Source organism: Suricata suricatta, chromosome 2 (genome assembly GCF_006229205.1).
Source record: "Suricata suricatta isolate VVHF042 chromosome 2, meerkat_22Aug2017_6uvM2_HiC, whole genome shotgun sequence".
NCBI lineage: Eukaryota > Metazoa > Chordata > Mammalia > Carnivora > Herpestidae > Suricata > Suricata suricatta.
Window position 1 is genome coordinate 97,100,376 of NC_043701.1, and position 16,006 is coordinate 97,116,381.

General features: G+C 34.0%; 1 protein-coding gene across 6 annotated transcripts in view; it reads right to left on the reverse strand.

Annotated features, from left to right (window-relative positions):
* FAM126A (family with sequence similarity 126 member A) overlaps positions 1-16,006 on the reverse strand; it is a 113,622-nt gene that overhangs the window by 59,278 nt on the left and 38,338 nt on the right. For 5 of the 6 annotated variants that reach the window (XR_003905041.1, XR_003905042.1, XR_003905040.1 and 2 more), the window contains exons 3-7: positions 9,844-9,945; positions 3,103-3,282; positions 1,945-2,025; positions 1,279-1,394; positions 813-908 (exon numbers count right to left, since the gene is read on the reverse strand). Coding sequence is in view for 3 of the 6 variants with exons in the window: in XM_029929919.1 (XP_029785779.1) it covers positions 813-908; positions 1,279-1,394; positions 1,945-2,025; positions 3,103-3,282; positions 9,844-9,945 (575 nt within the window). In the remaining 3 variants the exon portion in view is untranslated. Of the gene's footprint in view, positions 1-812; positions 909-1,278; positions 1,395-1,944; positions 2,026-3,102; positions 3,283-9,843; positions 9,946-10,729; positions 10,900-16,006 lie in introns of all 6 variants that reach the window. The other variant, XM_029929938.1, reaches the window with a different exon arrangement.

Here is a 16,006-nt window from a genome sequence, read left to right on the forward strand (position 1 = left end):
GGGTTGCTCTATATGCCCTCCCTCTTACTAACTTTCCAAAGCTGTATCTCCTAAGTTCTCTGAATCTAAATTATTCTACAAGTTTCCTAACTCCGTATTTTCCCTTATTACTTGAATTTCTAAAGGTATTTTCTCTGTCTTCTCTTTTGTTTTCTTTTTTTACAAGTTAATATGTTCATCATAGAAAATTTAAAGAATAACAAAAAAATCACACAGGAAAAAAATGAAAATAAACCATAATTCCACCAATTAGACATAAGTATTATTAATATTCTGGTCATATTCAGTCATTGCTGGAATGATACCATATATACTATCATTAAATAAATACCCTTTTAAATCAGAATTTTTAAATGTTTGCATAGTCAATGTAAGGACTGTCATCATTTAAGCAACCTCATGGCTCAATTTTTTTTAACAAGTAAAGTTTAACAAGTAATATCTCTTATTTCTTGGTACCAAATTAGAATACAATAAAATTAATAAAAACAAAGTAACCAACAAAACAGAAACCAACCGCATGCCAAAAATCAAAAGGGAATAACAGTTGCACCCTTTTATTTATACAGAATGATCCTTTTCAGATTAAATATTTCATTGAAATGTTATTCAGTTTTACCCTCTTCCTTATGTTTTTTGGAACTCTCATTTATAGGGAGCTTTCTAGGTGTTGACTAGGCGAAGCTTCATATTAAATTCTCGAATGTTTTAAACAAATGATTAAACAAAAGAAAAATAACTTAGATATGGAACAAAGTAGCAATTCTAGATTCATATCTTTCAATATTAAAAATACTTGAATTTTTATTTACCTTGAACAAATCTGACACAACGACTGAAGAGAAACACTGGGCATATAGGTTAAGGCAGCATTGTAACACAACAAAAGGAATGTCAATACTTCAAACCTAAAGGTAAGCCAAAAGAATAATTACAAATCTGTAGAATTCCAAGAAGTCAATCATAATTTAGCAGGCATTGGGGAAAGATACTATATGGAACAGACTTGTACAATATGATTATACCAGTAACAATACAAAACTATAAAGAAAAAAGACTTCCCAAGTAACAGTCATCTGAAAATTATCTTAAAATGACATCCAAATCAAAGAACAAAGTGACAAATCTGGAAAGTGTGTTTTTCTCTTATATAAAATGACCCAGTTACAAAAAAATAAATCTGTTACATACAACTCATTAAAGATTAGCTATTAATCGACTGAAATAATTTTTTAGAAACCACTGTGGTAGAATAGCAGGTTACGTCTGCACATGTACCTATTCTGTGCTGTCAGCATCTCCCTTTGCGGGTGAGGTCCACTGTACACAACTTTGGACAAGCCGTGCTGGGAGAGCGCGCTCTCGGTCAGAGCCATGGACCCAATGCTGGAAGGCTAAAGAAGAGACATTTGAATAAAGGAGAAAAGCCATTCTGTTGAAAATGTGCTATTAAGAATATATGAACCACTAAGAATGATTGCCATGAACATCATCTGTCTTAAAAATATCCCGATTGCATACTAAATTTTCTGCTCAAAGATTTAACAAATAATTAAAATACAAACCACAAATAGAAATAAAAATAGTTTACCTTCAAAAAGTCTACCTCAACACTGGGTGAATTAAAATAAAAACATAATTTAAAAACTCTACCCCAGAAATACATAATTGCCACACACAAAAACATTAGGCTAGTTTTATTGACCAGAAGAGAAAAATAATTCAAAACGATTATTTTCGAGCTTTCTTATAATCAGATTTTAAAACTTTATGATCTCGAGTTCTTATCTCACTTTGGGAATAGTAAATACTCTGTATGGTGTTTTTTACTTCTTAATTTTTATAGTAATAAATTAATCTTTTTTGCCTCAATAACCAGATCCTAATTTATAACAACTTCAAATCTTAGAACTAAAAATTTTACTTTGATAAAATATTACTTACTTCATGATATACAGATGGTTTGGATAAAGATGGAATCGTAAAACTCAATACTTTGCTATGTCCCTGTTTGTCAACTATTTCCTATAAAAGTGAAAAAAAATCTTAAAATATTTATATTTTACACATAAGTTTAAGAGCTAACTTTAAACTATTAGTCTTACAAAAAAGATCCGAGAGGAAAGGAATTTTAAAGTTGACTAAAATCATAAACCAAGACAATCAATAATCAATTATTTATAAACACCAGGAGTTAACCTTCTTCTTTTAAAATACAAGTAACAACAAGAAAGATGTAAGTAACACAGTTTTAAGGAAGGCTGAAATACAGATGTGTAGTGTCTTCATAATCACTGATATTTCTCATGTAAAAAGTCACATATTCTAAATCAATTAACATAGTTATGAAATATGTCAAGAAAAGGGCCTTAAATCTCTTTGTAAAAAAGTACAAGCCTTAAATATGTGAATATCATACTGATTAATACACAAAGAGTAATGTAAACTATATGTTAAATCAATGGTATGAACTCTGGAGACAACCCAGATTTTATGAAATTATTAGTGGCACATATTAGACTAGATCTTTTGTCCCAAGCTTTTTGGAAGGTCACTAACAGACAATAGATTTTAAGTTTAAAAAAATTTAAAATTCAACATTGATATTTTTAGATATCTCTATAATCGAACTGAAATGATCTGATTTTTGGTCTTTAATCAATCCCCAAAGGTATATTTACATAATTATATGTATGCCTGTATAGCCTTCAATGTCAATAAAGTTATTTTAGGACAATGAGATATGAGTCATTTGATGTATGAAAAACAAATATTAGCTTTACAAAAATGTAAAGTATGTGGTGCCTGGGTGGCTCAGTTGCTTAAGTGTCCAACTTCAGCTCACATCATGATCTCACGGTTTGTGGGTTCAAGCCACGTGTCGGGCTCTGTGCTGAAGGCTCGGAGCCTGGAGCCTGCTTCAGATTCTGTGTCTCCCTCTCTCTCTGCCCCTCCCCCTCTCATGCTCTGTCTCTCTCTGTCTCAAGAATAAATAAAAAACATTAAAAAAATGAAAAATACTTGCTATTATGTATTCACTTTTGCTATAAAGGTTATAGATTTGCTTTTGGCAAACATTTGTTAAGTACATCAAATACAAACCAAATTGTAAACCCCTAGAAGAAGAGCTTCGATACATCCACTGCTATGCACATTTCTGCTGGCTGAGACTGCAAGGTAGCACCAAATCAATTCTGGAAGAAATTGCAGTGTAAATCGAAGCAACTGCTCTTCTCCACTGCGGTAGAATTCAAAGAGCTGGTGACAGACGGGTTCTAGCAACTGGAAAAAAGACCAAGTGTTAATTCAAGGGTTTCACTGTATTTGAATAGACACTGACATTAGAAATATAAATGGTTTTTCCCTGTTGATAATTACTGAAATATATAAATATTTTCATTTTTTTGGAAGCAAAACTATTCATTGCTAAGCTATTTAGCAAACCTTCGAAAGTTTACTTCAAGTGGAAGGCCAAACAGTTCAAAGTAAGTGTATTTGAAAGCACTTACAAACTTTTAAATATTCTATGACTCTAAAGTAGTATTGGTATTTAAACCCTATCTTTTTAACTTATTAAAATAGCTAAGCTGGGGGTGCCCAGGTAGCTCAGTCAGTTGCGCATCCCGCTTCAGCTCAGGTCATGATCTCATGTTTTATGGGTTCAAGCCCTGCATTGGGCTCTATGCTGACAGCTAGCTCAGAGCCTGGAGCCTGTCTTCGGATTCTGTGTCTCCCTCTCTCTCTGACCACACCACCTGCTCACGCTGTCTCCCTCTCTCAAAAATAAATAAAACACATTAAAAAAAAATTAAAATAGCTAGGCTGTAAGAAGTTTCTTCCTTAATATTCTTAATATGTTACTTCCTGATCAAACATGCCAATATATACGCAATTGGCTACTAGGATGGAGAAATTGAAATGGGAATCCTAGGTGGTTATCATCACATCACCCTCCTGAGCTTATAATGAGGCAGCATACGACAGCTATGGGTGTGAAGCAGCAGAATAATTACAGCGCCCCTAAATCTAGATCCCTATTGTAACCATGGTTAATTGCCCCTGGATAATCTAAACATGGCTGCCATTTTGTTTGAAACATGATTTAGAGTTATTTATAAACTTTTCCTCTCCCACCACATGCCAGCATTACCCAGTCAATAGAGCTGACTGTATCTATATCATAGACATTTTTTAAATCAGAAACTTAACATAAGTGACTCATATGTAAGTATTATATTAAGGCATCTACAATGATCACACACGAGTCGTAAATATATCACAGGGTACTGATTTTTCAAAGCATCAGGCTATTATATTTTCAATGAACTGTAGTTCATTCATTTCACTAACTTAAGCAACAGATTTAAGTCAATTTACTAAATGGATTTTCTACTTCCAGTAACTGTAATAAACAGAAACTAACTTACAGTAGATGTTTTGATTTCAACTATGCTAAATGTGTAAAGTATACTAGGTATAATTAAAGTCAGTATTATTTATCCAAGGTATAGCAAAAGTTACACTTTAATGAAAATTCAGTCAAACTAGTCTTTCCTATTGAAAAATTATATAACTTCTGACAGTTAAGGAGTATTTTTTTTAACTCTAAAAATGGTTATTAGAGGGCAACAAGTGACCACTGTGGTATGTCAAGGGTAATAAGACCCTGGAGGGTTAGAGGCAAAGTAACCCTATTCATAGGTAGTAGGAGAAGTTTTCAAAGTAGGAATTTGGAATAATTGGGTTGGGGTAGTAGACAAAAAGAAAAAAAAATGGTAGGGAGATGTTTAGCTTTCAGGGGGGAATTTTTAAAATGTCTTTGTGGACCAATGTCAATAATCTTGTATTGTTGCAGAACATGTGTCATCTCTAAACACCTAGGAGAGCTTTGGTTGAATCAATTGCTATAATCTAACAAGTATTTACAAAATTATGAAATCTTATTTTGAAAATGTATTCAACAATCTGCATGAACACATAAATAAATTTTAATCAAAACACCCTCCAAAGACCTTATAACCAATTGAAACCCAAAATTAAAAGGGTTTTGCTTTGCAAAAGCAGAACCAAATGAAGACAAATTCAATGGGGTGGAGAAATTATGATGCTTCAATGAGATTAAATGAATTTTGTATGTCAAACTAAGAGAGAAATACCAATTATCTGTGCAGTATTTTATAACTTGAAAAGCACTTGCAAAGAACTTAACAAAGAGACTATCTAATATGATCAAAATTATGCAGCACACAAAGGTCAGAACTGGAGCCAACACTTTTTGACTCTTTTACAAACATACCTGAAAAATATTGGAAAAGAATATAAAGATACATAATGTAGAAAATATAGGTAGTATCTGGCTTATCTAACGAGTATGTGTGAGACAAGTAATGGACCATTAGAACATGCTGTGTTACTGGTGTTTGGTTTGAATTTCTGTATGTATTTTCTCATGGATATATTGTTCTATTTGGTGGATGGATTTTACAGTACTATTAAGAACCATACCTCAAGTATATTTTCAGATGTTAAATGGGTTTTTTATGGATCTAATGAGAACATAATCATAACCCTCTTACCATTCTAAAATATTCTGAATTCTAAAACAAGTTACAAATAAACTTTTTATAAAAATATATTTTTAGATAAGTCTGTATGCTAAGAGAGATTCCATTCATTCTTTCTTTTTTAAGTAGGCTCCATACCCAGTGTGGAGTCCTAACATGGGGCTTGAACTCATGACCCGGAGATCAAGACCTGAGCTGAGATCAAGGGTCAGATGCTTAACAGACTGAGCCATCCAGGAGCCCATCCTAAGAGAGATTTCTAATGGTAATAGAAATGTGACATAAAAATGGTTTTGAGGAGCACCTGAGTGGCTCAGTCTGTTAAGCATCTGACTCACAGGTCATGATCTCACAGTTCACGGGACTGAGATCCACATTGGCTTCTAAGCTGACAACACAGTCTGCTTGGGATTCTCTCTCTTTCCCTCTCTCTGCTCCTCCCCCACTCACACATGTGCTTCCCCTCCCTCTCAAAATAAGTAAACGTTTATCTTAAATATCTTAAAAAATGCCTCTGAATGACTAAAGCAAGGATAGAAGTTAGGAAAGAGTTAAGTTTGGATAAATTTAAAGGAAAATCTTGCACATTTTTTTTGGCATTGAACTCTTACTGAGGTACATAGGTAGGAAAAATTATAGAAGTTGGAAGGACACCACCATTCAGGTGCCAATAGCCACTGGACTGCTCTCTCCATACTCTGGGTTCCCTATGCCTAGAACACCAAAGAGGCCTTACGTGGCTCTCTCAAAAAATAGCTGGCTTCCTAACAGACTTGAGCTCTGTTAGCCTCTAATCATATGCCTCTCTTAAAGTTATAGCAATTAAAAGGACCAGTCAAGGGACTCCTGAGTGGCTCAGTCAATTAAGTGTCTGATTTTTTATCTCAGCTCAGGTCTTGATCCCAGGGTTGTGAGTTCAAGCCCCAATTTAAAGAAACAGATAGATTAGATAAGCAGATAGACCAGTGAAGCAAACTGCATTGTACCCATAAACTGCCTCTACAACTTCTTGAGCATAACACACATTCCTGTCTCAGGGTCTTTGCATTTACTATTCCCTCTTCTGAAAAACTCTTGTCCCTAGTTTTATTTTCTCCCCCTAATTCATTCAGACCTGATTCAACCAGGAGCTCCTGAGTCTCAACACATACTTCACCTACTCCACTTTGTTTATCTTCATAGTTTTATCACTACTTGACACTGTATTATACATTTAGGTATTTGCATAATGTCTATCCCACCTAAAAGTTGTGATGCAAAAGATCAAGAATTTAGCTTGTTTTGGGGCACCTGGGTGGCTTAGTTGGTTAAGTGTAGGACTCTTGATCTCAGCTCAGGTCATGATCTCACAGGTCATGGGATTGAGCTTTGTGTTGGGCTCTGAGCTGGTAGCGCAAAGCCTGTTTGGGATTCTCTCTCTCCCTCTCTCTCTGTCCCTCCCTGACTTGTGCATGTGTTCCCTCTCTCCCTCTCTCTTTCTCTCAAAATAAATATACTTAAAAAAAAATTTAGTCTATTTTGTTCACTGCTACATTTCTAAGTGATTTCTGGAACATTATATGGGTTCAACAAATACTTGCTAAATGAATTAGTTTAATTATTTAGTTTAAATAATGAAAAAGCACTATTAATAAAATCCAAATACCAAATTTGCCAAACTTCAAAAATACCCAAGTAAATGTACCAAATTTCAAAAATGCCAAAAGACAATGAATGATATCAACATTTTGGAACTATTTCCAAATTAAGATACAAAATATTCTAAAGAGAAAAGGAGGGTTGTGATGTTAAAATAGATTACATTGTTATATTTTAGAAGCACATCTAAATATATTTTTTAAGATTGAGTTGTGTTTTAAGAATACAGAATACACACTGTCATGTGTCTTTACCATATGAATCTGGCTAAAAACATAAAACAAACTTAAACGCAAAATCTCCTAAACTAGTGCTTCTAAAACCATGGCCCATGGACTGAAGATCATCCACAAATGTTATCATTAATTGATTTTTTGTTTTGGGGTTTTTTTTGTTTTAATTTATTTTTGATATAGAGAGAGACAGAGCAGGGGAGGGGTAGAGAGAGAAAGAGACACAGAATCTGAAGCAGGGTCCAGGCTCCGAGCTGTCAGCACAGAGCCTGATGCAGGGCTCAAACCCACAGATAATGAAATTATCTCATTAATTGAGAGGAAACATTGTAAATACAGAAATTGAGAGAAAGTATTAAGAAACTTTTACAGCAACTTGATACTGCTGCACCATCCAAGTTGGTGATCAGCAGACTTACTGAACAGGATATAGATCAGTTAAGGGTTATCAAATGTGTGGTACGTTAATCATGTGCGTTAAGTACACATATTAGTCTGTGACAGACTGAATGTTTTTTAAAAACTGGTCCTTCACCACAAATACTTTGAGAAATATTGCTCTGAACCATAAGAGTTGTATATTCATTTTGAATAAAAGAAATGCTATACACCAAACTAGTCTATCAGAAATTTACCTTACAAACTATATCCAAAGTAGCCTGGTTTAAAATAACCTTCATCACAGGGTAATTTCAAAATACAAAGCAGTTAATTAAAAAGAAGATTTCATTTGTTAAAAAAAAAATAAAGCTATACCTATACTTACTCTGTTTGGTGAATTAATTCTCAAACATGGAAAGCTTTAAAATAGCTTCCATCAAAATACATTAAAAACTAAAACCCTTCAAGAAAACAAGCCAACTATTCATGCTATACAAATTAAAGAGCTTTGGGGAAAAGGAAGGAACAAGCAAAATGTGATTATTCTATTCAGTTATTCCAGGTAAAGTTTTGGGTTTGTCAATTTTATCCCTAGTCTTTTCTTCTGCACAAAAAAGTCATGATGCACTTTATAGCATAATCAATAGAAACTAGGTTTTTCCAGACCTTCTTCCTGAAGAGATTAACTACTCAAATAAAAATAGACACTACTTTTGAGAGGTTAATCCAAAAGGCACATAGATTCACACAGGACTGGACTCCAGGGTATAAGTTATTTTACCATCGAGTAGTAAGATTAGTGGTGTCAGAGCTGCCATGTCATCAACCAAACTTAAGTACAAAAAGAATTACGTATCTCATATCCCTCCTCTCTACTCCACCTCTTTCCATTCTCAATAGCTTCCTCCTAGGCTATTATCCTAGTATCTTAGTCTTGCTTACAATTTTTCCATTCTCTAATCTATCCTCCACATAGCCACCTTCCTGAAACAGTAATCTGATCAAGTGATACCTTCAGTGCAAAAGTCTAAACTGCTAATGATGAAATTCAAGGCTCACCATGGTTACAACCTAAACCAATCTTTCCAGCTTCTGTTCAGTACCAGTCTAATTCTCTTGTTAACTATTGCATTAGCCTATTTGCTTTTTTCCAAAAGCCATGCCTTTTATTTTCCACACTATTTTCAATCCTTTTCTATTCTACTATGAATAGTGGGATTTAAGAGCACCAGAATTGGAAGTATAGATCATTTTATCACCTTCAAACTAAATTCTTTCTAAAAAAAAGAGAAGGAGATGGGGGCAAGAGAAAAGAAGGAAGGAAGAGAAACATCAGCCAGACAAAACTGCTGGCCATTTTTTAAATGTTTTGCCTTTTGTCAGCCCTTCATATACTATCCCAACAGCTTAGAATGTCCTTTCACCTTACATATCTGGAAAACTTGTGCATATCCATCTAAGCATTCCACTGAAAGCATGTATTTACTTATTTTCCCTCCCTTTCCTCTTTCAGGATAAAGCCCATGTGTTAGTCATCTTTGATTTTCTATTGCCTAGCACTGAAGCTGGTTTTTAGTGAGCATACAAATATTTGCTGAATGAAAAATATATATAATTATATATTATTAAAAAATAAATCTGATGCTGACTTTCTAGGCTACCTCTAGCAAGATAGATAGATGATAGCTAGATGAACAAATAGATAGAGAAGGAGGAACATGTTCAGAGATGGCTTTTAAAATATAGTAATAATTCTATTTCTTGGCCTAGGGGATAGTACAGTGAAGTTCATTTTATTATAGTTCTTTTTTTTTTTTACTCAACCATTTTTCTAATATACAGTATTCTCCTCTCATCCCCTCTACGCAACTTTCAAATGTAATCAGATAAACAACCCATAATATATATTTAAGTTCCTTAAACACATACTTTCTCTCTTTTATATGTATGTGATATTTCACAATAAAAAATTAAAAATCAATCAACTGAATACTACTAGCACAACAAACTGTAATAAGAGTACTTACCTCACTTTGTGGCTCCTGGATAACTTTATATAGAGATGAAACTAAAGAACTCTTGTCTTTCAAATTTGTGGCATAATTTGATAAAGATGTTTCTGGTAGGGTCTAAACAAATTTAAAAAAACAGATTTTATTTTTATGAAATATCCAGGGTAGGCAAATCCATAAATAGAAAGTAGATGAGCTATTACCAGAGACTAGAGAGTGAGGGAGATTTGGGGTGGTGGAATTAGATGCTGGTGTTAGTTGCACAACATTGTGACTATACTAAAAACCACTATATTTTCTCCCTAAAACAATGAATTTAATGTTATGTGAATCATACCTCAATAAAAATTATATTTAATTTTCTTATCAACAAGGATATAAATTAACATTAACACTTCATCTTTGAACAGTTTGGGGTTAGAAAAGAGAATACAAAACATACGTAAAGCTAGAGATATATTTTTTTTAGCACCATTTAAGTTCCAAACCTCATTAGTGGTATTGGTTCTATCTCTTACTAAACACGTCTGTATATGGATCTAATGTTTCAAACCTTAAAGCCACAGATTATCTACCAAAGTAACTCCTGAGTTACATATGATGACTATTAAGTTAGATAAGATTGTTCAATTAAGAGTTGGGGGAAATTTTTACACTTCTCATTACTGGTGAAAAAGATAGCCACACTATCAGCAAACTGATTTTCCAAATGCCATTTAAAATATGGACAAGTAATTACAGCTTGCTAGCCCCACCCATTCAGAAAAGACACCATGACCAGAGAGGAGTGGGAAGAGATCAAACTCCAGTAGTAAGTCAGATAGTTCGGGTTAAAAGTACTAGGGAAATCTGAAAAAAACAAAAACAAAACAATTCATTATAACAAATGATAAAAACCTACCCTTCTAGAATATGCTCCTTCCTTAATATGTCTCCAAGTCATTATTTTTTCTTTTACAAATTACTTCAATTAATCAATCAACAAATTTTAATCTTGCAGTAGATATAGTATCTCAAGATATTGCTAATAGTCATTTCAAGATATATACTGTTTCTTATTTGTCCCATCACCTAATATTTAATAATTTAAAACGGTTATATTTAGTGTATATACATGTACTTGTGCATAGACACCAAAAATTAGACGGCATAAAATATTTATACTAAGGATATGTGATTCATTTTTACTTTACCTTAAGCTCCTTAAGGGCAAAAACTATCTTATTATCTCTCCATCCATAGGACTCAGCATGAGGCCTCATACTCAAACCTTTGCTGAAGGGATTTATTATAGATGAACAAAATAAGAATAAACACTGCCACTATTTACACTTCAGTAGATTCTTTAAAAATAGGTCACATTTCATCTTAAGATATATAAGTAAATAGATTCTTTTTTTAATTCAATAAGATAGTTTTATTTACTGGAATGGTAAGTAAATGTTAACTATCTGGAAACCTTCCACCATTCTCCAGAGTAAAAAAAGAAAGTTTCACTGCTATTGCTTACATAAAGAGGAGATTAGGGCATTCTTCAATATTTCAAAAGCATGTAACAAAAGATCTCCAGGCAACATTCCATTTCCATTATTTGATCAAGAGTAAGCTTATACTAGGGGAATTATATAAAAGGAAATAACAGTCAAACAACAGATTTCTTTTTTTTAAGGTTTTTAAAAATGTTTATTCATTTTTGAGAGAGAGAGAGCAAGCAGGAGAGGGGCGGAGAGAGAGAGAGAGGGAGACACAGAATCCAAAGTGGGCTCCAGGCTCTGAGCTGTCAGCATAGAGCCAGATGTAGGTTTGAACCCACTAACCATGAGATCTTGACCTGAGAAGTCAGATGCTTAACCGACTGAGCCATCCAGGCGCCCCTATAAATAACAGATTTTCTATCCCCCTGAATGGAAATGAACCTAAACTATATATATAAAATACACTATTGTATATGCATATATGTCTAACTATAAAACTTAAAATGAAGTTTAAATGAAGTTAAAAATTTTTAAATGATTAGTAAACAGAAAGATTATTATAATGTTACATATACTATCTAGGCTAAAACTGGAACATTCATTAAAAATGTGAATTACAATTTTCAATTTATGTACCAATTAAACTTCGTGAAGTAAAACACTGTCTGTGAAACAGCCAAAGGCAAACGGGTAGCTCTTCTCTGAAAAGACAAACTCTAGAAAATACCCTGGACCCAGGACACTGTGCTGCTAAATGAGAGGAAGCGTCTTCTAAAACTTAGTGCACAAGTCTGTCATTTCATTTTGTGAATGTAGGAAAAGCTACCTTTGTCTATAGAAGGGGAGAAAATATAATTGCTCTGTTTATAACCAGTGCTTTGGAAAACTTAGAATCTAACCATGCCTCATGAATTAAAGTACTAAACCAAATCTTTGAATTTTCTTGCACTGTACTAGTTCAAAGGTACTTGCCTTCTTAAACACCAGCTAAGCTTTCTCACTTTTCAGAAGGCAGAACTGGAGACAAAATTAAAAAAAAAAAAGGGGGGGGAATTAGTCTTGGCAAAATTTGAAGAAGACAGATGCTTCATACTAAAGTATCATTTGGCAGATGGTTTTTTAAAAACGTAAGGAGGTGATATGGGTTGGGTGGAAGAGAATTAATGAAGACAGACAGATGGATGGAGAGCCAATAAATAAAACAACTCTGTTCAACAACATTACACATAAGACTACATTTTGAGATTCAGTGACTACCAGAAAATTGAAAAAAATAGGAGTCTAGAATTCTGCTAGATAAATCTACACTTGGCATTAAGGAAAACACAATACATTCTGAAAGATAATACTTTACAAATCAATCTTTGAAAAGACAAAAATGGAATGATTCATAAAATATTAAAATCATGAAGTCTCAAATCTAATCACTTTGTTGGTACATAAAGAGAATACTAATGAGGGTTATGTAGCTAGAGTACATACTGAATAGTTTTTCCAACAGGAAAAAAAAATTTTCTTTGCACAAAGCAAATTGTGTTGCCTTTGTGTATGTGAGAGCATAGTGAATGAAGTTAGGGAGTTGGGAGTTCAAACTATGCCCACGGAACAATGTAAAGCTAAAATCATTTTCACGGATCACCCACCCTACCTTTTCTGATGAGGATATTGAAACCAAAAAAAGTTATGTGATTTTTCCAACATCATAAAACCACACAGCAGAATAGTTATGATTAGATCAAAAGGCTTCTGACTTCTCAGCCCAAAGTGCTTTGTACAATGTGCTTTGTCAATTTGATGACCTTAGCTTTAATAGTACCATGGTTATTAAATTCAACAACCAAGCAGAGGCTTTCTCCTCCAACCCCTTCCCTCCCTCAATACCCCTGTCTCTCTCTCTCTCTCTCTGTATGTATGTATATACATACATCGAAAGTGCCTTTCTCATTTTAAGTAAAATATGTAATTAAGAGTACAAATAATTTCAAGAAACAAGATACTCTATTTTTAAAAGTACTTAAAAGATATGTCCTCAAGTAGTTTTCTATCTTTTATTACCTTTAATATGCTGCTGCTTTTTCCTGATAACCTTAATCCCTTTATCAAACATAAACAGAGCTGAATTCAACACAAATTAACACAATTCAGAATAACATGCAAAATAATTTTCAGGAATGCTTACTTAACCAAATTAGCCAAGAAATAGAAAAAAGCTTGTTTTTAACTACTATAATGTAGACTTAACAATAATCTAAAACATTTACCCAATTAAATTGACTTGAAATTGGGTAAATTTAATCTTGGGGGCTAGAAGACAAATTAAATTACTTTTTAATTCATGGGGCCCAAGATTTAATTCCCCTCCTCCCAATGGAAGATTCCCTATTCTTGAATTAAACATAAAAATTTTGATAAAATAGCACTACCCACATAATATGCTATATTGATAAAATATTATTTAGGTAATACTTTATTCACCTCCTTCTTTCTTTCAGTGGAGGATGGTATTTAGAAAACAAGATCTGGGTGCATGGTATGCTTATTACTACTGCGGTGTCATTGCCACTGTCTGTTACCCCTCCCAGTAAAAAACCTGGGAAATATATGTATGCATTTATATACGGATATACATGTATAATGGTATCACATACATACTTAGATCCATGAGTTCATTCTGATTCTTTCAATTCCAGTCTAACACCTTAAGTTTCTTTCTTGCTGTTCCCCATCCCATGTTTCTAATTCCTTTCTCAGACACAGAGAAATCTAATACCCATTATCCTCCATATATTTATTTATTTACTCAAAGTAACCAACCTACTAATGTAACCACTTTGGCTGAGTTTTCTACATGTCACCTCTGCAACCCTCCACCCCAACTATCCAGTTCAAGCGCCAGGGCATACTGTCATCCATACTGCTGCACAACCCCCACCCCCTTCCCCTTCCTTCACTGCTACACTTGCTAGGGTACTGTGTATCCAAGTCAGGAAGGGAAGGGAATAAACAGACAGGAAGGTAGGGATTCAGTCATGATTTTCAATTACTTGCCTTGTTAACTGTTAGTTGACCCCTCCCCTACATCTCATCTTTTAATAGTCTCTCTTTCCACAACTCCCATATTAAAAAATTGTTAATTGGCTATATTTTCTTTTGCTAATTTGACCTCACTCTTAAACATAAGAATGCTTAATAGTAGTCAACTCTTAAACTTGACAATTTCCATCGCCTGTCAAAAAAAACATGATATAACGAACCATATTAAATACTCCTGAAGCAAAAAACGCTTAAAAACACCTGAACACTTACTCACAGAAACAACGTATGTAGGGAAAAAAAAACACATACAAAATGTAACAAAATTATTAAAATATGTAGAAAGCACTATATACAGTGTAAGATTCCACCTCACTTTATAATGACTTAGGGGATCCGTAGAAGGGATCCATAGAAGGATACTCAACTGATGATGATAATAAATTACAAAGTAAAAATGTGCCCAGCCACTTGTCAGGATGAGATAATAATGACTGATAAGGACAGCTGCAAAATTAACAGGAAACATTGCTTCTCTGAAGGACACACTGCAGCTAGAGTGTCATAACAACCTCTCTTTTTAGTGATTAACTATATCCTTATTCACTGAGAAGCCTTGTTATCTAAAATCACAGATACCAAAAACTTTGCTGTTTAAACATATACCAGTAAGAATGAAGCATCCTCCCACTCTTTCCTGAAGAGTCTAAGTCACCTTGACACAGAGAAGAGAAGCAGGCTTGATTTCCAGCCAAGGTGCAGAGCTTCATATAAGGGGTTCTGAACACAACATTCCACGTAGATGCTAACTGTGTAGTTTCCAAGACAACATGACCTTGGGTCCACTTCGAAGTCCACACCAGATTTTCATCCATTACACACAGCTCTGCTTTGTCTTAAGCCCATCAAAATACTACTTCGTTTAAATTTCATCCTGGGACACCTGGGTGGCTCAGTTGGTTAAGCATCCAACTTTGGCTCATGATTTCATGGTTTATGAGTTCAAGCCCTATAGCAGGCTCTGTGCTGACAGCTCAGAGCCTGGAGCCTGCTTCAGATTCTGTGTCTCCCTCTCTTTCTGTCCCTCCCCTGCTCACTCCCTCTCTCTCTCTCTCAGAAATAAACATTAAATTTTTTTTTAAATAATCAAAAAATAAACATTTTTTTTTAATTTTTCATCTAAACTTCACTCTTCCTCCAAATCCTATAAAAATTTGTCTTTCCTTCTGTTTGGTTAGATGGCCACATAGTGCCTATTGTAGTCTCCTTCACTGAAACAAGCCAATTAAGTCTGACTTTATCAGGCAATACATTTGTCCTTGAAAATCATGGGCTGATTAGACTAGACAAAAGAGTGATAATTACATTCTAAACTCTTCATTCCTCTGGTTCGTGATCATCTAGTTTGCGTAATTATGTGTAACAAGACTCAAAGGACAAAAAGAAGGTAATTGATTGGTTAAAGAACACAATTTTAGCAATTATAAAGTTCCTAAGACATGAAAACAAAAGTCAACCGTCTAGAGAAGAATCATTGCTAGAAAAGTGGGCAAATGTCTTTTTCCATCTTCTCCTCGTTGTTGATCATGCCCAAACCCTTTGCCCCCAAATTGGTAGAAACATTTCAACATTGAATTTTTTTTTTTCCACGCATGCAAAAGCAAAGGGCT